This window comes from Hyaena hyaena, unplaced genomic scaffold, assembly GCF_003009895.1.
Source record: "Hyaena hyaena isolate Hyena2069 unplaced genomic scaffold, ASM300989v1 scaffold_165, whole genome shotgun sequence".
NCBI lineage: Eukaryota > Metazoa > Chordata > Mammalia > Carnivora > Hyaenidae > Hyaena > Hyaena hyaena.
Window position 1 is genome coordinate 2,407,177 of NW_024080797.1, and position 25,854 is coordinate 2,433,030.

General features: G+C 39.5%; 1 protein-coding gene across 2 annotated transcripts in view; it reads right to left on the reverse strand.

The window, feature by feature from the left end:
• The window catches only part of ITGA8 (integrin subunit alpha 8), a 187,502-nt gene that overhangs the window by 104,466 nt on the left and 57,182 nt on the right, over nucleotides 1-25,854 (reverse strand). For both annotated transcript variants that reach the window (XM_039239984.1, XM_039239983.1), the window contains 2 exons: nucleotides 13,376-13,581; nucleotides 9,655-9,846 (listed from right to left, as the gene is read on the reverse strand). In XM_039239984.1, the coding sequence (XP_039095915.1) occupies nucleotides 9,655-9,846; nucleotides 13,376-13,581 (398 nt within the window). The remainder of the gene's footprint in view (nucleotides 1-9,654; nucleotides 9,847-13,375; nucleotides 13,582-25,854) is intronic.

Genomic DNA, 25,854 nt, shown 5'->3' on the forward strand with positions numbered 1-25,854 from the left:
TATACAAACAACCGAAACTGAAAAAGGAAGTAATAGAAAATTTGAACAGACCCGTAACCAGCAAAAAAAAATTGAATCAGGATCCAAAAATCTCCTAACGAACAAGAGTCCCAGGCCAGATGACTTCCCAGAGGAATTCTACCAGACATTTAAAGAAGAGTTAATACATTCTCAAGTTGTTCCAAAAAATAGAAACAGAAGGAAAGTTTCCAAATTCATTCTAACGAAGCCAGCATTACCTTAATCCCAAAACCAGACAAAGACCTCACTCAAAAGGAGAATTACAGGCCGATATCCCTGATAAAACTAGACGAAAACATTCTCAACAAGACAGTAACAAATTGAATTCAACAGTACATTAGAAGAATTATTCACCATGGTCAAGTGGGGTTTATACCTGGGCTGCAGGACTGATTCAGTATTCACAAATCAGTCAACGTGATATGCCACATTAATAAAAGAAAGGATAAACACCTTATTATCCTCTCAATAGATGCAGAAAAGCATTTGTTTGTGTTGACTTCAATTTCTTTCACCAATGTTTTAGTTTTCAGAGTATAGGCGTTTCACCTCCTTGGTTAACTTTATTCCTAGGTATTTTATTATTTGTGCAATCGTAAAAATGAATGTTTTCTTAATTTCTTCTGCTGCTGCCTCATTATTAGCATTTAGAAATGCAACCAATTTCTGCACATTGATTTTGTATCCTGAGACATTACTGAATTCATTTATCAGTTCTAGTAGTTTTTTGGTGGAGTGTTTAGGGTTTTCTATATAGAGTAGCATGTCATCTGCAAATAGTGACAGTTTTACTTCTTTCTTACCAATTTGGATGTCTTTTATTTCTTTTTCTTGTCTGATTTCTGTGGCTAGGACTTCTAGCACTATGTTGAATAAAATGGCTTAGAGTGGCCATCCTTGTCTTATTCCTGAGTGTAGGAGAAAAGCTATGGTTTTCACCATTGAGTATGATGTTAGCTACAGATTTTCTACATATAGCCTTTTTTATATTGAGGCATGTTCTCTAAAACTACTTGGTTTAGAGCTTTCATTATGAATTGATGTTGAACTTCATCAAATACACTTTTTATTCACATACTGGATTGATCATGTGGTTTTTATGCTTTTTCTTATTGATATGTATCACTTTGATTTGGGATTATTAAGCCACCCTTGCATAAATAAATCCCACTTGATTGTGGTGTATGGTTTTTTAAATGTATGGTTGGGTTCAGTTTGCTAATATTTTGTTGACGATTTTTGCATCTATGCTCATCAGAGATATTCGCCTACAGTTCTCTCTCTCTCTCTCTCTCTCTCGTAGTGTCTTTATCTGGAAGGCAGTAAGCCTAGATCTTGGGTTATAGAATCAGAGGAACATAGTGTTCAAAAAGATCCTTGGAGAAGCTTTTCATGCATCCATATCACATTCAGGGGAGTAAAGTCAGGCCCAGAGAAGCTGAGTTACTAAAATAGTATTATCTGGGGAGAACTGGTTCTAGAACTCACATGTTTTGTCTTTCCATTCACTTTTACTTCCACTTTATGGCGCTGCTGAATTCAAGTCCGGGAACTCTCGTCAGTTGACTTAATTAATTCCATTTAATCTAATTCATAAGATATTTTTTACAAGAAATGTAATACTCTAATTTCTAATGTGCTTATAATGAAATTATGAAAATCTTGCTCAGTAAGGAACATTATCTTTTGCTTTTCAGGAAAACCTGAGTAGAGAAGTAGAAATAAACTTTGACCGTAGATCTGAACTTAGTTCAACTAAACTTCAAATCAATTTCAAGGAGCCCAAGGTATGATTATGCATTATTCCCTTTGGCTAAAATTTTATCTCTTTTTATGTGTAGGTTCTCTCTTGCGTGATTGCTTGCACACACACACACACACACACACAGCACTCATTAAAACAGATAATGGGTCACTTTTTTTGCCATTTGGTATAATTGTCTGAGATGGCTTCATGGTATAATCATCATCCATTATGGTCTTAAACAAGACAATGATAGTCTTGGCATTCAGCCCATGTTTTCCTCTAGTTTTCATTGCCTGTAAGATTTCTGCGCCTCACAGAATCTGTACTTCCCCTCCTCTACTCTCCAAAGTCTGAGCTATGCATTTAGCAGATGGTCTTGTTATACAGTCATGTTTAGAAGGATTAGGCTAGATCATTGAATTTTAGGGATTTCTGACTATCACAGCTGTTTCTTCTCTGAAGGCTTTCACTCAGTTAATGTATACAAGATACTCCTCTGCCCGACCCTCATTTTCCAATCAGCACCAGCACAGAAACCTGAGTACATCCATATTTGGAATAGGAAAAAGAATTTTGGTGCCAGAAATGAATATACTAATGACTCCTATTTATATGTGTACTAATGACAGTATTTACTATAAGAAATCTAAAATAATACTGAATGGTTAAACTAGATATTAGGAAAATTATTCCAAATATTATTTCTATAGTAGAATCTTTATTTCTATAACTACATCTCCCCATGTCTGTCCATTATACCATTCTTTTCTCAGGTACACTGGATAAAAATTCCAGAATCATCTTTAACATCTCTTCATTACTCACCCCACCTCCTCTACCTACTGTCATGGCCAGTCATTACCAAGTCTTAATTAATTTTAATTCACATTATTTCTTTAGTTCCTTCCTTTCAGTTTCTATTGTTCAGGCCCAGCTTATATGAAATTAAATGCCTTCAACTGGTTAAGAGGTTAAGAAGGAAGAATATTTTCCATTCTTCGCATCCAATAAATCACAGTAGTGAGCAATGGGAAAAGTCCCTTATACATCATCTTCCACTTAGGGGTGGGAGGTGGGATGGGGTGAATGGTGAGGCTACATCATAGCAGGGCAGTAATCTAACGATATTAGCAGAAGCTTCTAGTGAGGGCCTAGCAACAGGCCTTTTACAAGAGATTGACTTGTAAAATCAAATTCTTAATATCAATGTTCTTAATATCAATGTTCCTACTCTCATATGCCTACTTGTCTGAGTGGGGGAAGCAAATACAGTGAGGACTATGGAAATGAAATAAGCAAAAGAAATAATATCAACTAGTGTGTATAAGAAAAGAATGCCTCCAAAATATGTCTTGTTTCAAAACTTGATTGGGGGGTACCCAATCAGTTAAGGGTCTGACCCTCGGTTTCAGCTCAGGTCATGATCTCATGATGTGTGAGACAGAGCCCTGTGGTGGGCTCTGCACTGACTGTAAGGAGCCTGCTTGGAATCCTCTCTCTTTCTCTCTCTCTCTCATTCTCTCCTCTCTCTCTCTCTTTCTCTCTCTCTCTCTGCCCCTCCCCTGCTCCCTCTCTCTCTCATAATCTCTCTCTCTCTCTCAAAATAAGTAAAAAAAAGAGTGGAGGACCTCAGTGAGACCCTTAACAAAGAGATGAAAAAGAACAAAGCAGAGATGAAGAACACGAGAAATGACGTTAAATATACACTTGGAGGGGCACCTGGGTGGCTCTGGTTAAGCAACTGACTCTCGATTTCAGCTCAGGTCATAATCCCAGGACTGTGAGATCGAGCCCCGCATTGGGCTCCACACTGGGCATGCAGCCTGCTCAAGATTCTTTCTCTCTCTCTCTCACTCTGCCCCTCCCCTGCTTGCTTACTCTCTCTCTTTCACTCTCTCTCCCTCAAAAAAAAAAAAAAAAAAAACTTGACTGAAGAGCTGCCATTTATTAAACTATGTTCTATGTAATCTCATTTTAACTTCAACACATCATCTCACTTCATATTATATAAACAATGCCATTTTATCTTTAAACCAACTTATTATATCTAATTTCACAGATAAGAAAACTAAAGTTTAGAGAGATTAGGAAATTCTCTTATGCTTATACAGGTAGGAAACCATGGAGTCAAGTTTAAAACCCATTTTGTCCATCTCCAGAATCCAAGAATACAACTCTGCAACATTTTATGTGGCCCAATACGTCTGTGAAATAAATTAGCTTTTCTTCTATTCATGTCAATCAAATGGATTTCCTCTTTTGTTCTAAGCCATTTCACAACATTTTGTAAAATTCTTTTCCCAACTTAGAAAGTGCAAACATATACAACCAAGTGAAGGAAATATTATTAGCCTCATAATTTCAGATAAGGAGATGGAGGCTCAGAGAAATCAAGTAAGTTGTCCATTGCCACAGAGCCCATCAGTGATGGATGTGAATCTTAACCTGGGCAGTCTGACTTCCCTTCTCTTGTTCCCAGCCACACTACTAGCTTTAATAGGTTATTTTTATACTGGTTTGATGTTTCCCAAAAAGAAAGATATGGAGTATTGTCTAACTTTACCCTATAAACTCTCTTGGGGTACACACACACACACACACACACTACACATGGAAACATACACATGTGCACATATAAGTGTGAGTGTATGTGTGTGTGCACGAGAGAGATTAAAAAATATTCCAGTGGATACGAACTGTATTTCTCTGCTCTGCAGTGGAGGCCATAGTAGTAATAATTGCTATAATTGTAATAATGTTAGCAATATAGTTGGCCCCATGTCTGCTTTTTTGGTAGCTTTCTTGTTCCCTAAGACAAGAAAACAAAGTGTCTGGTCTTTCTCAAATTCAGAACATCTGGAACTTGCAGAAGAGATCATGTGACAAAGGGTAAATGCAAATCAAGCCACCTTTTGCATGTCTGTGCTTTTGATTATCTCGGGTACTACGTGACCCGATGTTTCGTCTATCCGGGAGGTGAAACAGCTGTAACTCACAAATAAAGGTCCATGGAGCATCACAATCAACCTTATTCTTTCTTCCTGCAAAAGGCAGCTGGCCTGTATCACTAACATGTAAAGTAAATCTTTAGAGAGAGAGAGAGAGAGAGTATGCTATGTAACAAACGGCACAACATGTATGCCCCCCATTATTGCAGGTAGGTTTCATAGCAGTGTGCCCAGAAGTGGGTAGATGGCAGGCAGTGAAGACCAGGGGAAGCCAACCCTGCACTGCTTGCTGACACAGCTGCTAACCTTTGGTGCCTAACATGAGGTAAAACGAGTTCACCTCGAGAATGGAATAAATTCCCCCATCCGAAGCCACCAGTTTGGGTGAGTACAGGTTTTCACGTGTGTTCCATTTGCTAGCAACTCCAAGGGGTTTGACTTATGTCAGTGCAGAATGTCACATCTGCTGTTTGCTTCTGTACTTGTACTCGTCTTTGCGTGAACTCTGCAGGCGACCAAGGAGACAGAGTGAAGAGTTTGGGGATTTTGTGTCTGATCTATTTAGAATGGAGGACCTGGAACAGGGCAACTGAGAACCCACCATGCCTGCGTGCAAATTCAAAAAGGTGGCCCTGTCTCATCCTGCATTGAGGGAACCCCCTGGTATATGAATCTGCCCTCACCTGCCCCTTGGCTGGATGCAACCTGTACACAACTTGTAGCCCTGATAGTGGAATCAGTCTGGCACCTGGAAGTTTGTCAGGGGGACTGGCATGGAGGTGCCTATCTGAGGAATCGCAGAGTTCATACATTCTTCCTCAACTAATTCACTTAATTAGGACCAAACCATTATAAAATTTCCAAAGGCCAACAGTATTTTTCTCATGATAGGCTTAAATTTTTTTAAATTTTTGTTAACATTTTTTATTTATTTCTGAGAGAAAGAGAGAGAGAGAGAGACAGCATGAGCAGGGGAGGGTCAGAGAGAGGGAGACACAGAATCTGAAACAGGTTCCAGGCTCTGAGCTAGCTGTCAGCACAGAGCCCGACACGGGGCTCGAACCCACGAACCGTGAGATCATGGCCTGAGCCAAAGTCGGACGCTTAACTGACTGAGCCACCCAGGCGCCCCTGGGATAATACATTTTAAATGAAAGTTCACAAGGCATCATTTTAATGCACAGATAACTCCCAGGAGATGTAGAGCAGTGCATGCAAAATAAAAAAATTTTTGAGTATTTTCAGTGGACCTGCCTTAATTTTTCCAGATAAGGTCAGAGCATGTATTAGGGTCATGCATCCCAATGGCAGTAACTACACAGAGGTGACCAGGAGAAAAGACCCTCAGATTAGTTTGACAAATCGAAATGAATAAATGGAATGCCAGAGTTTAGTTAACAGGTCCTTGCCAAAAGAGAACAGTACATATCCAACTCCTGTATGCACAAAGACTTGAGAGCAGTGTTTCTCAAAGTAGTGTCCTGGGTAAGAACACCAGTCCCTGAACCTCATCTCAGACTCCATAAGTCAAAATATCTGAGGGGGGTACCATGCATTCAGTCTGTAGGAACAGACTAAGTAGGTGACTTCCATGCACACTGTTTCAGACCTTGCTACTCGGGATGTGATGTGAAGCCGTGAGGCAGTGATATAACTTGGGAACCAGCTATAAAGGAGGAATCGTTCCCACTCCCTTGACATGAATCAAAATCTGTATTCTAACAAGATACTCAATTGATTCAATATTCATTAAAGGGGGAACTTTGTTCTAGATCATTAGTTCCCTACTGGGTTGTACATAAGAATCACCCAAGTGACTTAACCATGTTACTCTGGTCTGAGCTCCACTCTCTAGAGGTTCAGACTTTGGAGAGTTTGATTCTGGGTTTGGAGAGTGACCTGAGCAGACAGAGATTTTAAAGTTCCCCAGATGATTCAGATATGTGGCCAAGATTGAAAATCTGCTTATTGAGGATGACCAGATATATCTTAGAAGAAAGTCAACTTGTTAAATGGATTTTGAAACTCCTAGAAGGCACAATAATCTGAAAGAAGACTAATTTTGATGTGGGAGAGCAGGACCCCAGAGAGAAAGAAGATTGTATTTCTTTTTACGTTCCAGGTAGAACTGGTTTGGGGAAAAAATCACAGGATAGACCATGGGGGACTAGGACATAGGGTTTATAAAATGAACTATAGAATTGGGAAAGCATGCCATCCAATAGCTTTTGGAGCGGGCAGAGATGGCTGTCTCCCAGGCAAAACCTAAGAAGATTGAAACTCCATTAGGCTGGAGTAATAAGATGTCTTGGTAAAAAATTAGCAATGGCTAAAGGAATAATCTAGGGGGATAACAATTTCAGAAACCTGAAAACCCAACTTGTAAGTACCTGAGTCCTAATGGTAGCACTGAGTCACATGCTGAGAGTGGACCACAGGAGGCCAAAATAGAATGGGGATCCAGAACACATGGGATTTTTGAGCAGTGGCCGCCACATCGGCCATGGGCTTCATCACAGAAACTTGAGCAACGCATCAAAGGCCAGGAGAGATGGAATTATCCTTCAGGCAGAAGCTAGTAAAACCAGACAATGCATTTGGGCTACATGCCTCTTTCCTCATTCCTGGACAACAGGCACACCCTTTGCCACTCCATTCCTTGAAAGAATGGCCTCAGAGAGAGGAAAGGAGGAAAGTCTTGAATCTAAATGAAGATTTGCTCAACTGAGATTAAGTTTGAATCTGGAAGTGAGTGTGAGATTAAGGTTTTCCCAGTTAAGGGACATCGAGGCTTAAGAGCTACGTGGAATTTCTTTATGGGATCAGGAGGAAAGTTACATGCCTAATTCCTGAATTATGCCTGTGAATTTCAAACCCACGGTGGTGGTGAACAGAATGTAGTCACCCGCCCCTTAGGTGGCTTCCCTCTGCACAGGTCTCTGGGGACTTTGTGTCATTATAAAGAGCCTTCTTTGAATGTCATTCTTTTGCAAAAAGATGGGGATCAAGGAAAATGTTACAGGATCATGAATCATAAGACATCCACATTTCCATGTGAGAGGTAGAACTGGGACCAGAACCCAAGTCTACTAATAAGATGTACAGATGAACACTGGACACCTCAAGACGATCTCAAGGGATAAGAATTCAACTAGAGGCATGAATGGTCCTGCCTTAATGAGGAACATTTACTTTATAGACAGACAGATAGACTGCATTAACTTCATTAGTTAGTATAAATTGAATCAGCCTTAGTAGATACGGTTAACGAATGGCCTCAAATGACCTTTTCCTGGTTGTTAAGAAGGGATAAAAGAAAATATAATTAAGAGGGGACTAATTACCAACATTTATCTACTTTAGCTTCTCTCTTCCCTGTCTTCCTCCTCTTTTCCTGCCCCCTCAACCCTCTACCCACCCCCAGAAGAAATATTCCTAGAGATAAAAATTGTTTCATGATTCTCTCCTTCCTGGCTTTTATTTAGGAGACTTCAGAGAAAGGTGATGAACTTCCTAGGCGATCGATACATCCCTTATTTCCTTTACCTTGTGGAAGATACAGCCACCTGTCTGTCGAGTTCCCTAGTACTGAGGTAAGAATATGACAAGCATAATGAATAGCAATCACTTTCTAAAAATAACTGTTCATCTAAAATTACAATCTGTAAGTTGAATTTCATGAATCATCCTGACATATTTTTGGGAAGAATTCACATAAAGGACCTAACTTTGGGATTATTTAAAATAGAATATATTATGAATGACACCCTCTCCCCCCCCCCCAAAAAAACCCCATTAACCTCATTGATTAGACTATTATAGTATAACCTAAGAAAATAAGCTTAACTAGATGCTCTTGAAATTGCTGAAGGTAGGATGTATTCGTATACAATATAAAACTAAATCTGCTTTGAGCCCCTTACAGAGTCTATGGTGGTGCCAGGAAAGATTTCTGGCAAATTTATGAGAAGATGATGCAGGATCCTTTTTGCCTGATCCCAGAGGGGAAGAGAAAATGGAAGGATGGAATTAGCAATGTATATTTAGGCAGTCATTGTACTGGAATGTTGCCCCAAATCAGAAAAACAACTCTACATATGGAAAGTACCCAATTAGGGTGAGCAGGGCGGAATAAGACGTGGTTTTAATAAATAGGTGAAGCTGTCAGTTAACTATTAGTGATTTCTAAGTATTTGTTGAAACCATCTTAAGATAACTAACATAAAAGTGAAAACTGAATCATAAAACCAAGAAGTCTAATGTTCTCTGCTAAAAACCCTGAGATTACCAAAACAATCCTTTAAGTTATGCTTTCCTCCAGCATGCACAAACCGTGAATTATCTCACTGCGCCATATAATTTCCATGAGCCCTCAATCGGAACAGAGTAATCGAAAACAGTTTACCATCTTTCTTATCAACCAGTTCCTTTTGCTTCACTTTGAAATATGCAGTCTATTTTGAAAAACACCAAAGTAGGGCTAAAAAATATGTATGCCCCAAAAGCATGAGCTTTAGGACAGAAATGTTGAGGTTCATGAGTTACCTAATAGGAACTAGGAGCTCAAAAGGGAATCACAGGGTTAAAATAAATTGCTGTAGCTGGTCCTGAGGCAAGCTGCCTTCATCAACAGACAACAACTTATTGGGAGAGTTCAAACAAAAACTTTTGTCACAAGTTGACAAGTTTTATGTCCAGTGCAGTATTTCAAAAGCCACCTTGAGTTTCTCACCTTGTCTCTTGGTGGGAAAGAGAGTGTTTGTTATGTCCGCCTTCCCTGTTTTGTCACTTGGGAATCATGCACAAAAGCCCTGGGCCACCCGTGGGTAAGCTTGGCCTTCGCCTTCAGGAGAGAACCCCTTTCACATGATGTGTTGTCCAGAGAACAGGCTTCCTTCCAGGAAGCAGGCTCTCATGGGAAAAGAACGAAACCCTTACCTGGGTAATCATTCTTGTCTATGTCTGAGTCTCCTCTGAGCGTAAAGCCAAATCCGGAAGGGATGGTCTGGGAGGCCCACACTCCTTGCAGAATCTGGGAAGGCTGGGTATTTAAGCCATCCTTGTTCCCATTGTAAATGAGCACTTTGCCTCTTTGATCCCTGCCTGCAAAGGGTGCCCCGATGGCAATGTCTACAAATGGACACACATAACATATTTTTTAAGTCAGGAAGAATATTTTAGACACAGAATTAAGTACAGTCAAAGAGCAGTGTTGTCAATACAAAGGGCTTATTAAGCTTTCCATGAAAATTTCATAATACTGCAGCAACCAGAAGTTATTTGTTGCCTTTTATCCACCCGGCAAATATTTATCGAGTGACTGCTGTGAGCTGGATGCAGCGGGTGTGACAGCGAACCAGAAACTGCTTTTATTTTATTTTATTTTTTTAATTTTTTTAATGTTTTATTTAATTCTAGGAGAGAGAGAGACAGCATGAGCAGGGGAGGGTCAGAGAGAGAGGGAGTCACAGACTCTGAAACAGGCTCCAGGCTCTGAGCTGGCAGTCAGCACAGAGCCCGACGCGGGGCTCGAACCCATGAACCGCGAGATCATGACCTAAGCGAAAGTCGGACGCTTAACCGACTAAGCCACCCAGGCGCCCCCAGAAAATGCTTTTAGAACGTTTATATTCTAGTGCATGTGGTAGACGATTTGAATAAAGAAACATTCAAGGAAAGATGGAAAGTGACAAATTCTATGTGGAAGAATCAAAAATATTAATGTGATGGAGAATGCTTGTTATTTTTACATATCTTTTTTTAAATGTTTATTTATTTTGAGAGAGAGTGCAGGAGTGGGGGGACATGAGCAGGGGAGGAGCAGAGAAAGAGGGAGAGAGAGAACCCCAAGCAAGTTCCACGCTGTCAGCTCAGAGCCCAACTCGGGGCTTGATCTCATGAACCATGAGATCATGACCTGAGCCGAAATCGTGAGTAGGTCACTTAACCAACTGAGCTTCCCAGGTGCCAAGACTGGTTGTTATCTTTAGATTAGGTGATCAGACAAGGTGTCATTAAGGCTCACGTTGAAATGGAAATCTAGGGACAAGATGAAACCAACTGTGTGAAATCAGAGGGAAGAGCACTCCAGGCGGAAAGAACTGGCGTGCAAAGGTCCAAGGTTGGAAAGCTCTTGGCCCATCGGAGGTGCAAGGCAGAGAATGGACTGCATGGGAACCAAACAAGGAGACACAGGGAGGGCTGGGCCATGTCACTAGGCTGGGTAGGACAGGGGACTTATGAGTTTCTTGTTAAAAGAGAAAAAAGCCAATCTCTTTCACAAAGATTATCTAATGTAATGATTACATCGCCCCATGAGGGATGCAGGACCCCTTTTACAGTAGAGGATGCAGAGAAACCTGGAAAGGACCCTATCACTTGACTCCCACTTAAATATAGCACTGAATGAAAAGTAACCTCCACACATTGTGCTCATCAGGATTGCTCTAAACACTACATACAAGGGGCACCTGGGTGGCTCAGTCAGTTACGTGTCCAACTCTTGATTTCTGCTCAGGTCATGATCTCCTGGTTCATGGGATCAAGCCCCACGTCAGGCTCTGCACTGACAGTGGGAGCTTGCTAGAGGTTCTCTCTCTCTTTCTCACAAAATAAACTTAATAACATAAAACACACGAATATTTAGTTTTACATAAAAAAGAGCACCAATAACACAACAACACAACAGCTCACCACAGTGGATGACGATTATGTATCCTCATTTTGTCATTCATTTCTCTTTGCTCCTAAGTAAGTTTGATAAGACTAAGTAAAGCATGAATCAATTTTGACTACATAACAAGGATCAGAATTCCAGCTTCATTTAACAGGTAAGGATAAACTCTCCCAAATCTCAGGTTATTGTGGAAAATGAAGATAGCATCACGTGGCAGGTGCAAGGGGACCCTTCTTCCACTTCCTCTAGGTCCATCCACATCTGTCCCGTGTTTCATCCCAGTCTGGCATTATTTTGTCCACTTAAAAAATGTTTATTGTATTTATTTTGAGAGAGAGAGACATACACACACACAAGCACAGCATGAGCAGGGGAGCTGGGAGCAAAGAGAGGGAAAGAGAGAATCCCAAGCCTCGCTGTCAGCGCAGAGCCCGACACAGGGCTCGAACTCACAAACCGTGAGATCACAACCTGAGCAGAGTCGGTTGCTTAACCTACAAAGCTACCCAGGTGCCCCTATTTTACCCACTTCATACTCAATGACATCAAGGTTCAGAGAGGCAGAGCATGCTTTATGCCATTAAAAATGTTTCTCTTGGGGCGCCTGGATGGCTCAGTTGGTTGAGCGTCTGACTTCGGCTCAGGTCGTGATCTCACAGTTCGTAGGTTTGGGCCCCGCATGACAGGTTCTGCTGACAGCTCAGAACCTGGAGCCTGTTTCAGATTCTGTGTCCCCTCTCTCTCTGACCCTCCCCTGCTCACACTGTCTCTCTCTCTCTCTCAGAAATAAATAAAACATTAAAAAATGTTTCTCTTACCTTTTAAAAATATTATGATGGGTTTGAGGGAAAAAAAGACAAATAGAGGAAAATATGGTGAAAAGGATGCTTGATGGATAATGTAGCATTATTTACTTTGCGTGGTGCCCAGGGATAGGGCAGGTTTCAAAAGTAGCCTATCAATTAAAGATGAACTTGTCTCTTTTTTTATTATTTTACTGGAACCATGAACTTGTAATATGCATTTATGTTTTATGGCACTTTAAAAATTACTAACCATACATCTCTGGGATGTCTTTTTTCTCAAAGAACACATAACATCTCAAAACCCCTTGGCAAAGGTACTAATGAATACTGATCTGATGCAAGCAGTCCCTAGGCTATTTCATTGGAACAAATTCCTGTTGCTCCCTTAGACCTTAAGGGACACATCATACCTTACTTCTTAACTTAAAGGTCCTGAAAATGTATGCAAAACCTTGTGCGAGCTTGCACGTTTTTCTGAGGAGAGGGTACTCACTAGGGATTCATAAATTCCTAGCTTAAAGAATCATAATCCTAAACTAAGAATTTAACACTACTGCAAACACTGACGTTGCTTTAAGCTGAAATTTACCGACCCAATAAAATTCAGCATAACCTATATGTAACCCATATGGGTTAATCACAAGGCAATATTCTTGTTTATACATCAGCATGCATTTCTTTGTCTGGACTCCATACATATGGAAGGTTCTCTAGTTTTCTTTGAGTCACTAACTCCAAATATTAATTTAAAAAATAAGAGCTGCCTTTCTTTAGAGCTGTTATATGACACCATATATAAACTTTAAACTGTCTTGAGATTTTTTGATAGTTTATTAAAAATCAATAATAGAGGTACTGGGGGGCTTATTGTGTTAAACGGCTGACTGGCTCAGGTCATGATCTCGCAGTTCGTGGGTTCGAGCCCCGCGTCAGGCTCTGTGCTGACAGCTCAGAGCCTGGAGTCTGCTTTGGATTCTGTGTCTTCCTCTCTCTCTGCTCCTTGCCCACTTGTGCTCTCTCTCTCAAAAATAAATAAACATTTAAAAATTAAAAATGTCAATAATAATAACTACTATACACACTTCTGTAAATACTTTTAAGAGGTCATTGTTTCCTTCATGTAACAGCAATAAGAATTACGCCACATTAAACAATCCCACATATTGTTATAAATTACCATTGTATCCATCTTGGTTCAGGTCTCCTAAGTGTGCCACAGCACTACCAAATCTCCCAAAAACCTCCGTGCCCGCGAGGATTTGTGGGTCCCTGAAGACAAGAGCGCTCACTTGCAAATACAGGTAAACTTGCCCTACTTCTCTAGGGCTGGTCTCAAATTCACGTTCCATGAAGAGAGGAGCCCCAATCAATACATCATCCATTCTGCAGGGAAGAAAGAGAAAGGTCAGAGCACTGACAGACATGAGATTCCAGGGGGGACATTTTTTTCAATGTTTATTTATTTTTGATAGACAGAATACAAGGAAGGGGGAGGGGCGGTGAGAGAGGGAGACACAGAATCCAAAGCAGGCTCCAGGCTCCAAGCTGTCAGCACAGAGCCCAACGCAGGGCGTAAACCCACAAACTGCAAGATCATGACCTGAGCTGAAGTCAGTAGCCCAACCAACTGAGCCACCCAGACCCTCCCAGGGGTACATTTTTAATCAACTAGTTTGGTAAATTTCTATTGGTATTTCTCCTTTACCCAGGTACATCTTACAATCATTGTGTTTCTTTCATTGCTTTGTTATTTTATGGGATAGAATGTCGTAGAAAGGAAGAGTTGTTATACTGATCGTTTAGACTGTGTTACAAATGACCACTTTAAGAAAACCACAGATACTTCCCCCTTTTCAAAAGATTTTTAGTGCATTAACTAAATGCACTAAAATGTTGCTAAACAAGCAAAACATATCAAAGCAATCTAAAAAATGTTCTCAAGGTGGATTAGTGTTGTCTACAACAGTAGAATGGTTCACATAAATTACGAAGTTTTCTTGTAGTAATAAGATTTAAAATGAATGCTGCCTTCTTTCTTCCTCTTATTATGTCCATTTAAGTAAAACAGAAGCCAGAGGGGGTTATAGTACTGCCTATAAAGAGAAAACAAAATTTTCATCCCAAATAAGACTTGATAGTTATTCTTTGTAAAGGTAGATACTCTAGCAGAAAATTAATAGATAATTTTTAAGGTTGAAAAAAATTCAAGAAAAAATACCTATGCACATTATTTAGAGACAAAGATATAACCCCCAAGAGAACAAAAGAGAAAAGTGGTTAAAGGTGTTCCCTTCACAGAGCCAATGGGCATGAAGAAGAATAGAACAGAGATTCCTAAACTATTTCAGTTTTTAAAAACACATGCGTGTATTATTTTTATTTTAGAAATCTTAGGAAAAGTCACATCAACCAAAATTCAAAATTTGATCTGTACTAATGACTTCTGAATATGCTTCAGTCTTGGGAGATGCAGTAATCTGAAGAATGAAATAAAAGTCTGCCTTTGGTTTTTATGCCTACATAGATTAGGCAGCATGCAGAAATTTGCCAACTAAACTGAAAACGTTACCATTCATCTAAAAGGCAGGAACAAGGTAGAACAGTTACTGAAAACAAAAAGAAAACAAAACATAGCGACATCACCAAGATGGTCTCTTTCTATAACTTCTTGCCATCCCTTTAGTGTTCATCTATTACCCATTTCCCCGTATGATTCAAGAGACATTCTGTGTAACAACATATTTAAGATATTGTGATAAGCGACTCAAGGAATATAATGACAATTAGGTCAACCCTGCTCCTAATTAATTTGCAAGTGAGGTCAAATTGCTACTCATTTAACTACAGACAAGGCAGAGTGAAAAAAAGCCCGCAGATAATCCAAACTAAAGCCTAGGAATCCTGGATAGGAGAGAGAGCTGGTATTTTGAGAGAGTTAAGCAATGCTCATGGAGCAGATGGCCTTGGACCTGAGTGGGATTCTGACAGGTGGCTCTAAAGGCAGGCTTTCCAGGTGACAGTACTCTGAGCCCAACCCAAGTGTCTCTGAGTGGAGTCAGGGTACAGAGAGCAGTCCAGGTGGGCTCCGTGCTAGAGGGGTGTCAGTGATTTTAATTGGAAAAGTAAAATAAAGAATTCTTTTTTTTTAAATTTTTTTAAATGTTTATTTTTGAGAGATACAGACAGAGTGTGAGCAGGGGAGGGGCAGAGAAAGAGAGACACACAGAATCTGAAGCAGGCTCCAGGCTCTGAGCTGTCAGCACAGAGCCCGATGTAGGGCTCGAACTCAGGAACGGTGAGATCATGACCTAGGCTGCAGTCAGACGCTTAACTAACTGAGCCACCCAGGTGCCCCTACAAAGAATTCTTAAAACTTAATTATTTGAAATCACATTAATAATAATACATAACAATAACATATACAATACGATACCATTATATATTATATAAATATATCATTGATGTTATATAAAACCAATATTATATGTATATGACATATAGTAGAGCAATAAGAAAACAATGCAATTAAAAATTGGGCAAAAGACCCTCAAGGTCCATCCATGTTGCTGAGCGAAATAAGTCAGGCAGAGAAGGACAAATATCATATGTTTGCACGTACAGGAGGATTAGGAGGAACTTGACGGAGGAACAAGGGGGAGAAGAAGGGCGGAAATGGTGGGGGAAAGGGAGAGAGGCAAACCATGAGACACTCTTGAATGCTGACAAAAACTGAGGACTGATGGATGTGGGGGGGAGGGGGGGATGGGCATGGAGGAGGGCACTTTGGGGATGAGCACTGAGTGTTATGTAGAAACTAATTTGACAATAAACTATTTGTAAAAAAAAAAAAATTGGGCAAAAGATTTGAACATCAAAGATTTACATATGGCAAAGAGCATATAAAAAGATTCTCAATGTCATATCATTAGAGAATTGGAAATTAAAACAAAAATGAGATACAACTACAAATCTATTAGAATGACTAATATCCAAAATGCTGACATCACCAAATGCTGGCAAGGGTGTGGAGCAACAGGAACTCTCCTTTAATGCCGGCGAGGATGCAAAATGCTACAGCTGCTTTGGAAGACAGTATGGCAGTTTCTTACAAAACTAATCACAGGTTTACCATATGATACAATAATCACACTCCTAGGTAGTTATGCAAATGAGCTGAAAAAATTATGTCCAGAAAAAAAACTTGCAATTGCCAAAAACTGGAAGCAACCAAGATATCCTTTAGTAGATGAATGGACTAATAACGTGTGGCACATCATATAACAGAGTATCACTCAGCAATAAAAAGAAATGAACTATTCAGCCACAAAATGACATGGAGGAACTTGAAATGCATTTTGCTAAGTGAAAGAAGCTAGTCTCAAAAGCCCTCATACTGTATGAGTCCATGTTTATAACATTATGGAAAAAACAAAACTATAGACATGGTAAAAACGATTAGTAGTCAGCAGGAGTGAGGGGAGGGAGAGAGAGGACTAGATGGGACACAGAGCGTTTTTAGGGCAATGAAAGTATTCTGTACGATACTGTAGAAGGACACATGACATTGTGCATTTGGCAGAACTCACAGAATGTGTGCAAAACTGTTCACTTTAGTTAATATGTACCAATATGGGTTGATCAGTCGTAACAAATGTACTGCACCAATGCAAGATGGTAATTATAGTGGAAACTAAGGGTGAAGGGGAGAGGGAATATATGTGAACATTCTTTAATTCCTATTCAATTTTTTCATAAACCCAAACTACTCTAAAAAAAATAAGACCTACAAAAAAAAAGATATGAGAAAATCATGAGTTTTGACGTCTACTGATCTAGATTTAAAACCTGGCTCTTTTAGTAACAAGCTGTGCCATATTGAACAAGTTAAATTTCCTCAAAAACATGAATGTGGAAATAGGCTACTTCACTGGGTCCATCACTGAAGATCTCCCTCAGTGTCTGTCGCTGTCTCTCTCTGTGCGCGTCTCCTTCCAAATGTGCACACACACGTACATAGACAGATCATACTATAGTATTTAATAAATGATCGGTATTATGAAGCCACTGGGTTAGGTGTTGAGGGAATACACACTTTTTTTACATTATGGCCATGTAAACAGACAGACCTCTTGGTAAAAAAGCAAAATGCATCCCCCCTCATCCTCTCCTCCCTTGTAGGACCCAGAAACCAGGTGAAATGTAACTCTGGGATAGTCTGGGGCTGCCAGCTACTTCTACAATAGGCTCTAACTGGTCTCCCACAGCAAGAGACCTAACGCACGGACAAGCAAGGAAACACCGTGAGTGTTACTTGGCCAACTTGTAAGAAGGAAGTGGGTGACCGTTATAGATAGATCTGAGGAATGGATATTATTTTTTTCTTTTGTTTCTTAAAAAAATTATTTTAATTCTGGTATAGTTAACATACATTGTTATATTAGTTTCAGGTGTACACACAGTGACTCAACACTTCTGTACTTCACCTTGTGCTCATCACGAGGGCCCTAGTGGAGGTGAGTGGGGGGATGGGTAAATAGGAATGGCTATCATTTTGATCTCACATTTCAAAACCCAAGTTGGATTACTATACTTAGGTAAAATATTTTTTTTAATTTTTTAATTGTTTTCTATTTATTTTTGAGAGACAGAGCATGAGCAGGGGAGGGGCAGAGAGGGAGACACAGACTCTGAAGCAGACCCCAGGCTCTAAGTTGTCAGCACAGAGCCCTACGCGGGGTTCAAACCCATGAACCGTGAGGTCATGACCTGAGCTGAAGTCGGATGCTTAACCGACTGAGCCACCCAGGTGCCCCTGAACATTTTCTTTAAAAAGTTACAAGCACATTGATTTAAAAAAAAAAAAATCCCACTGCTTGCCATCCTGCTCCAAGACCAGAGGAGAGCAGGGATTGGGGTTACTGCCCTTGATCTTCCCCTGCAGGTTTGTGGTTGCTTCTCTTCCTGTTATTATTTATTGCCCGTAGGCAGAGGCATTTGCTAAGCAGCTAATTGTGTTGCTGCCTTGTAGTTCAAAGAAGTCTGAAGTCCCTGGTCTCTACTATAGAGATGGAGTGGGGCCATTTTCTCATTCTGTAAAGAAGGAACAAGCCATATAATTGGTCCCCTAGGGTGTAAACATGACGCAGGACCAGCATGGCAGATGCAGTGCCCTTCTCACTGCCAACACCAAATTCTAGAAATGGGACATTATTCACCCCATCGTGGCGAAAGACTAGCACATCCATGGAACCGATTCTTGGGAGTATTATGACAATATTAATTTATTTTGTTAGAAACATATTCCCTAGATAGTTAAGTGTAAGTCCTCTAAAATCTTCTAAGTGCCATAAAAACAGGGAAAGACATTTGTTTTTCATTTATAATTGTGTTTCTCATAAGGCTGAAAGACAATAACTGTCTTGGATTTAATTTGTACAATGTGCTTTATAGAATACTTTGCACTTAATGTCAATATTATTTTATTACAGCAATACTGCTTAAGAGCCACAATATATATTATTGTTTAGGCTGCTGTTTTTAAAGCTTGATTTGCAACACATTAGTGGATTGTGAAATCAGTTCAGTTTTTAAAAACAAAATGGAAAACAGCAAATCGAGTGAACACACATGAGAGTAAGTATTGTTCCATGAAATTTTTGTTTCAACTGTGTATGTGTGCGCTGGGTTGGGTTGCAATGTCTAATGTATTTCTTATTATGGACCCTGAGGCAAAAACAAAAACAAAAACAAAAAACCCTGAAAAAAAAATAAAACTTTGCAGTAAGCTAGGTATGCTATTAGGCTGTTTCACAATTCGTATGTCAAATCCTGGTTTTGAATATGCCCAATTCAAATTTAAAGTTTTAAAATATTTATTAGTAAAGATATTTTTCAGTGATCTTCTGATACATAGTTATGTAACAGGCTGGGTGCCAGTCTAAGAGTGTGTGTGTGTGTGTATATATATATATATACATGTATATACATGTATATATATATACATGTATATATGTATGTATGTATCCCAGCCTGTATTTTTTTTTTATCTTAATTCATGATGAAGAAATATTATCAATGATGAGGTTTTCACTAAACTCCATCCTTTCTGTTTGGGTCATGGTGGTGGTTTGTATGAGAACTAAATTATTATGTAAAGACATTTTATAAAAGGATACATACACGAAATTTCACTTTATCTGAAATATCCAATGTTTAAGCACAATTTTCTTTAAAATCTCTGGGTAGCGTACACACAGGTTTTATCTATGCCTCTTTATGTTTAAATCCACTCTGATAATATAATACAATGCAAGGCTCAATTTCTCATCCTTCACATGTTCTTTGAGACAGAAGCATTATAAATATTTTCCTGAGAAGCAAAGCAAAAATACAGTGAGAGAGAGAGAGAGAGAGAGAGGACCCATGAATGAGAATATTCAATATGAAGAGTTTATCTAGATTCAGGTTTTCTGAGTCAGATGGTGTTGTGTTGATTTAATATGTAAACTTTTTTATGTTTCTTTTTTCCCAGTGGTAGATATGCATATTAATGACCAGGATTAATTTTTGGAATGAGGTCATTTATAAACAGAATGCAGATTAGTAGGCAATATTCTAGAGTTGCTATCAACTGAATTGTTTTATGGTGGGAAAAATTAACATTACTTATCATTTACATTACAGAAATCAATTTCAGTTTACAACTTCTTTCTGTTTTAGTTTTCTAAATTTTCTACTTATTTCAATCATAATGATATGAGACAACATACTTGGACTAAATCTAAGGCAAAAACATAGTTACCCGAAGCTGATTCCTTTCAAATACATTTTTTGCTAAAATGTTCTCAAGTTAATGAACAGCTAAAATCTCTTTAAATTGAACTCCTTTGGGCCCCACAGAGATGAAAAAACAACCAATTGATTAAATGGTAATTCTGTGAGTTTCTGAAATAGTATAAATACTGTAAGTTTCAAAAGCCCTACGAAAAGAACTAATTTGCTTGCTTAGGCTCAAGATGAAATATTCCGTCTCCCTTTGTTAAGTTTGTCCAGAAATTCCTAACAGTTTACATTGGCAGGGTTTATAGCTCTGGCTATCTTAAGATAACTAAACTAAAGTTAATTTCACCAGCTTGTTTATATTTTCGAAACAGTCACAGGCTTGATAATGTCAACTACTAACCAGCATGCACACCACTGTTTGGTCTAAACTTTTGGAGCACCCTCACAATACCTGGAGATTTTCCTTTAATAAAAAAAATATTGGGGAAAATTTCGACCAAATTACTAATTTTGTCATCATTACTTAATGACACTGTCTTTTTTTTACTCCTGATATTGAGATTTTGGAGGGACCTTGCTTTTGTTGCGTGGTAGGTACAGAAGCTGATATATGCTGTCAAAGAATGTTCTCTAGGGAGTCTCCTATACAATAGTACTTACTTATCTTTTGGCTGGAGAAGGGAAAATCTGGTTTAATATCACAGAACATGGGGAGTCCTAATTTCTGAACCATGAACACTCGACAAGTGATATTCTTAATCCTCTTCTGAGTCACTGCATAACATCTACTCAGATCCAAGGTTTAAAAGATGCAGGCTTTAAAAAAAAAGTCTTTGGGAAAATTAGAAATTTGGGTAAAAGAGGGGAATTGAATCTCAGTTTTAGTACTGAACTTTGATGGGTGATTAATGCTCACTGATAATCCCCTGATCACTGACTGATAAATGCTGGTAAGTAAGAAGGGTTTTGTGAATTTCAAAGAAATATCTAGGAGTTATAGACTCAGTAAAATGCAGCAGACTAGTATGGCTATTTTAATATAATCACAGTGACTGATTTTTCTTATATGCCATGACATGAAAAGCTATACCTGAATTTTTTTCTCATGAACCAGTTATTTTTAGCATCACTAAAGGCAATCTTAAAGTTCTTAGGAGGAAAATAACTTAAAAATTATGATTTTTGTATTTTTATAAAGTGGAAGTAAGACCTTATAAGAATCATGGAAATTAATAAAATGCACACTTAATAAATAGGAATGTAGATTCTTACAAAAACAGAGTAAAACACTTTAACTCATATATATGTTATTCTTCTACCACAACCCTTATTTAAGGTTACTGGAATTGATATGTATTCTATACATATATATAAATCTATATCAATATATGTATACAGACTGCATCTATATGTTTTTAAATATATATGTATATAGAAATAGTTTAAAAGATCTATATATGTGTGTATCTATACATATAATCTGAAATAGTCAAATTTGTAGAAGCAGAAAGTAGAACAGTGGTTACCAGAGGCGGGGATGGGGGCAAAGTGGAGATGTTGGTCAAAGGGTACAAGGTTGCAGTAATATAGGATGTATTCTAATATAGGATGTATTCTAGAGATCTAGTTAGTGTATAGCATGGTGAGTACAGTTAATAACACTGTTGCTAGAAATCTGCTAAGAGAGTGGATTTCTGGTGTTACCACCACTACCACCACCACACACACACACACACACACACACACACACACACACAGAGGGTAACACTGTAATGGATGGATTGCACAGTTGGGTGAATATAGACGGATCCTATAGATGGATATGTTAATTAGCTCGATCACAGGGATCGTTTCACTGTGCCTATGTATATCTAAACATCGTGTTATATACCTGAAACATACAATTTTTATTTTAAATTTTAAAAAATTTAACATTTATTTATTGAGAGACAGAGACAGGGCATGGAGGGCAGAGAGAGAGAGACACACACACAGAATCTGAAGCAGGCTCCAGACTCCGATCTGTCAGCACAGAGCCCAATGCAGGGCTTGAATTCACAAACTGTGAGATCATGACCTGAGCCAAAGTTGGACACTTAACCAACTGAGCCACCCAGGCGCCCCTACATTTTTTTTTAATTAAAATTAAAAATGGTTGTGGAGTGTTTTAGTGACAAATATACTAATTTCCCAGCTTTAATATTTTTTAATGTTTATTTTTGAGAGAGAGAGAGAGAGAAAGACGGGGGGGCCGGGGGCGAGCGATTAGAGAGAGAGGAAGACACAGAATCTGAAGCAGACTCCAGGTTCTGCACTGTCAACACAGAGCCTGATGCAGGACTCGAACTCATGATCCATGAGATCATGACCTGAGCTGAAGTTAGGCGCTTAACCAACTAAGCCACCGAGGCACCCCTCCCAGCTTTTTAAAAGTCAGTGAAAGTCACCCAATCCTTCTACCAACATATTAAACTGAAAGTTCCTAATTCTTACAGATTGTAAGTCCTTGAACACTGAAATTATATATTTTTTTCATACCAGTTATTTTATAAAGTTTAGTATAGAGTTCTTTGTATATAATGAAAAAGAAATTCTGTTGGGTAAGTCAACAGAAGGTCTGGGATCTGATCAAGACCTTGGTCTAATTATTGTGTGATCCTGGGCAAGTAACTGAGCTTTTGTGTCTCAGTTTCCTCATGGGTGAATTTTATTTATTTATTTTTATTTTACAAAAATGTTTATTTACTTATTTTGAAAGAAAGAGAGAGAGTATAAGCAGGGGAAGGGCAGAGAGAGAGAGGGAGACAGAGGATCTGAAACAGGCTCTGTGCTGACAGCAGAGAGCCCAATGTGGGCCTTGAAGTCATGAACCATGAGATCATGACCTAGCTGAAGTCAGACACTTAACTGACTGAGCCACCCAGGTGCCACCCCCTCACGCATGAATTTTAGATAACTTCACTGGACTATTGTTTGGGTTGTCCTGTGTTATTAGACAAATATTACACAGGAAGGGACTTTGAGAGGAAAAAAACATTGTCTGGTAATCATGCATGATAAAACTTTGTTGCTTAAAACAATATTAGGTTTTTCAGTAGTTTCAGTGGAGAATAGACATTTTTGCATTTGAAATGGCTAAGAAACTAGGGAGACCAAATACATCATGTCCAGGAAAACTTGATTTGAGATGGGGATTCGGGTTTCCTGTAAATCCCATGCAATCTTCTGATTCCTGCTAGAAATACTGTCAGAAGTCAGAATGACAGAAGCACACTTTCTCAAAATGAGGCCACATGTGTCCTGACATGGAGCCAACACAAGAGCTTAAGAAAAGTCACTGGCACATGCCTTTCTTTTCTCATTCTGCTAAGATTTCTGAGGGATTGCAGGTTTATGTCTCTGCCTTAATGGCTTGTTTATGCCTTCCGTGGGGACGAATGCCCACCCAGTAAGGACACTGCTGTCACAATTATTAGTGGTTTTCAGGCCCCCATCTTGAGATCAAGTATAAACCTAGACGCAAGATGTCTATTTGAAAGCCAGCCATAGCAGGCGATTTTTCCGGAAACACAGGTGCTACAAAGGTGATGGCAAATCATAGCTTTGTTATCATAATTTCAGACTTCATGTGAATTGTCTGTCTTTATTTGGGATGAAAGATTCTCAGTAGCATCTATAGCTTACTCATTTATAACAGGACTTGAATTTACATAGCATTACAGTAACCAAGAATGGCAAACTACATCCACACTGAAAATCTACAGGCATTTTATCTTTAAGAATGTCAACATTGGTTGGGGCACCGGGTGGCTCAGTCGGTTAAGCGTCCGACTTTGACTCAGGTCATGATCTCATGGATCGTGGGATTGAGCCCCGTGTTGTGATCTGTACTGACAGCTCAGAGCATGAAGCCCGCTTTGAATTCTGTATCTCCCTTTTTCATCCCCTCCCTGCTCAAGTCTATCTTTCTCTCAAAAATAAATAAATAGTTAAAAATATTAAAGAAAAAAAGAATGGCAGTATCAGGGTGCCTGGGTGGCTCAGTCAATTGAGCATCTGATCTCTGTTTTGGCTCAGATCATGATCTCATGGCTCGTGGGATTGAGTCTCATGTCAGGCTCTGCACTGATGGTGCAGAGGCTGCTTGTGATTCTCTCTCTCCCTCCCCTCTCTGTCCCTCCCCAGCTTTCATGTGTGCTCTCTCTCCCTCCCTCTCTCTCTCTCTCAATAAATAAATCTTTAAAAAAAAAAAAAAAGAAAGGCAACATTAAGATAATGGGCTTAGTTTTTTCATGCAGTCTAAAGAATTCAGACTAAACTGCCTAATAAAAAAGAAATAATGTGCATAATAATTTTTAAGAACATCGAGAAATAACAAATTATCCCTGGAAAATTCCTGTATTTGTAACCTCCATGTTATTTTGATTAGCAGGGGACTGAAGAGGTTCTTTCCTCACAAGTGTTGTTTGTTTTTTTCTTAACATGGCAAAAAAAAAAAAAAAAAAAAAATGGGGGCTATCAGTGTCGTTACAGAGCTTTGCTCTGTCCAGACTGGCATGAACGAATTTCCAGGAAGGAGGCAGTGTCCTGCAGGACATGGTGTTGACCTGGGGGAGAGCTGAAAGGGTTCAAGGCAGGGCGAAGTAGAGGAGGGGCTCACATGGAGTTGCTCTGGACCCCATTAAACACTGTGTGGCTCCAGGGACGAAAAGCCTTGTTTGTTGTGTTACCACCTGTTGAAAGAAATGTGTCTGCGCATATCCCAGTGACCGCCGTGGGATTTCTTTCTGTTTTTACTAAAAGTCTTACTAAAGTGTGGGCTTCCCCATTTGAGACATCACACCATGCTTTGGATTCAAGTTCTTCTTCAGTCCCACTTCCCCCTCCTCATTTTTTTTTTCCTAAATCACTCTGATAAATCCAATCCATTGAGGTTGGAAATTATGAATTTCCTAATGGTCCTAATTGTTGCTCTCTCTTCACAGCTCCGCTGATGAGGAAAGCAATTTAATTTGAAATCCCTTGTTTCCAGGATCAGATTGGCATTCAAATATACTTTCAGAATGCATCCAGAGTGCAGCCCCTTTCACTTCCTGCCACAGCTATTGCTCTGGCCCAAGGCACTGGCCTGCCCCACCTGGCTTATGGCAGCAGACTCCCAGAAGGCCTCAGGCCTGCCGAAACCCACCAGACAGAGCGTGTCTGCTGAAACCAAAGTCAGAGTAGGCCATTCCCTTGCTTATAACCCTCCAATGGCTCATGAAGTGTGTCCTTCTTGGAAACAGACTCATTCTGTCCATAGCAGATGCAGTGGCTCACAAACTTTTCTGATCCTGTGACCCCTCATCACCTCTCCAAGCCTCTTTCATGTTCCTTGGCTTCTAGCAGCCCCCACCTCCGGGAACCTGAGCACTCTTTCCCCTTGACCCCAGCTCTGCAGATCTTTCCTCAACCTGAACACCATGGTCTTCCCTATCTACCCCATTTCATATTACCACCTTTCCAATATTCCTACCTCCCCTAATAGACTATCTTTTAGAGAATTTTTTGTTCAAAGCAAACTTAAGCAGAAAGTACAGAGTCCCATACATTCCTGCCACCACATGCACAGCCTTTCTCCCATCAGTGTCCCCCACTCGTGTGGTGCTTGAACCTAAGTGACCCATCACCATTACCCAGAGTCTATAGTTTACATTGGCGTCACTCTTGGCGTAGAACATTCTGTGGATTTTTAGTTTTTTTAATGTTTATTTTTGAGAGAGACAGAGACAGACACAGAAACAGAGCACAAGTGGGGGGAGGGGCAAAAAGAGAGGGAGACACGGAATCCAAAGCAGGCTCCAGGCTCTGAGCTGTCAGCACAGAGCCCAACAT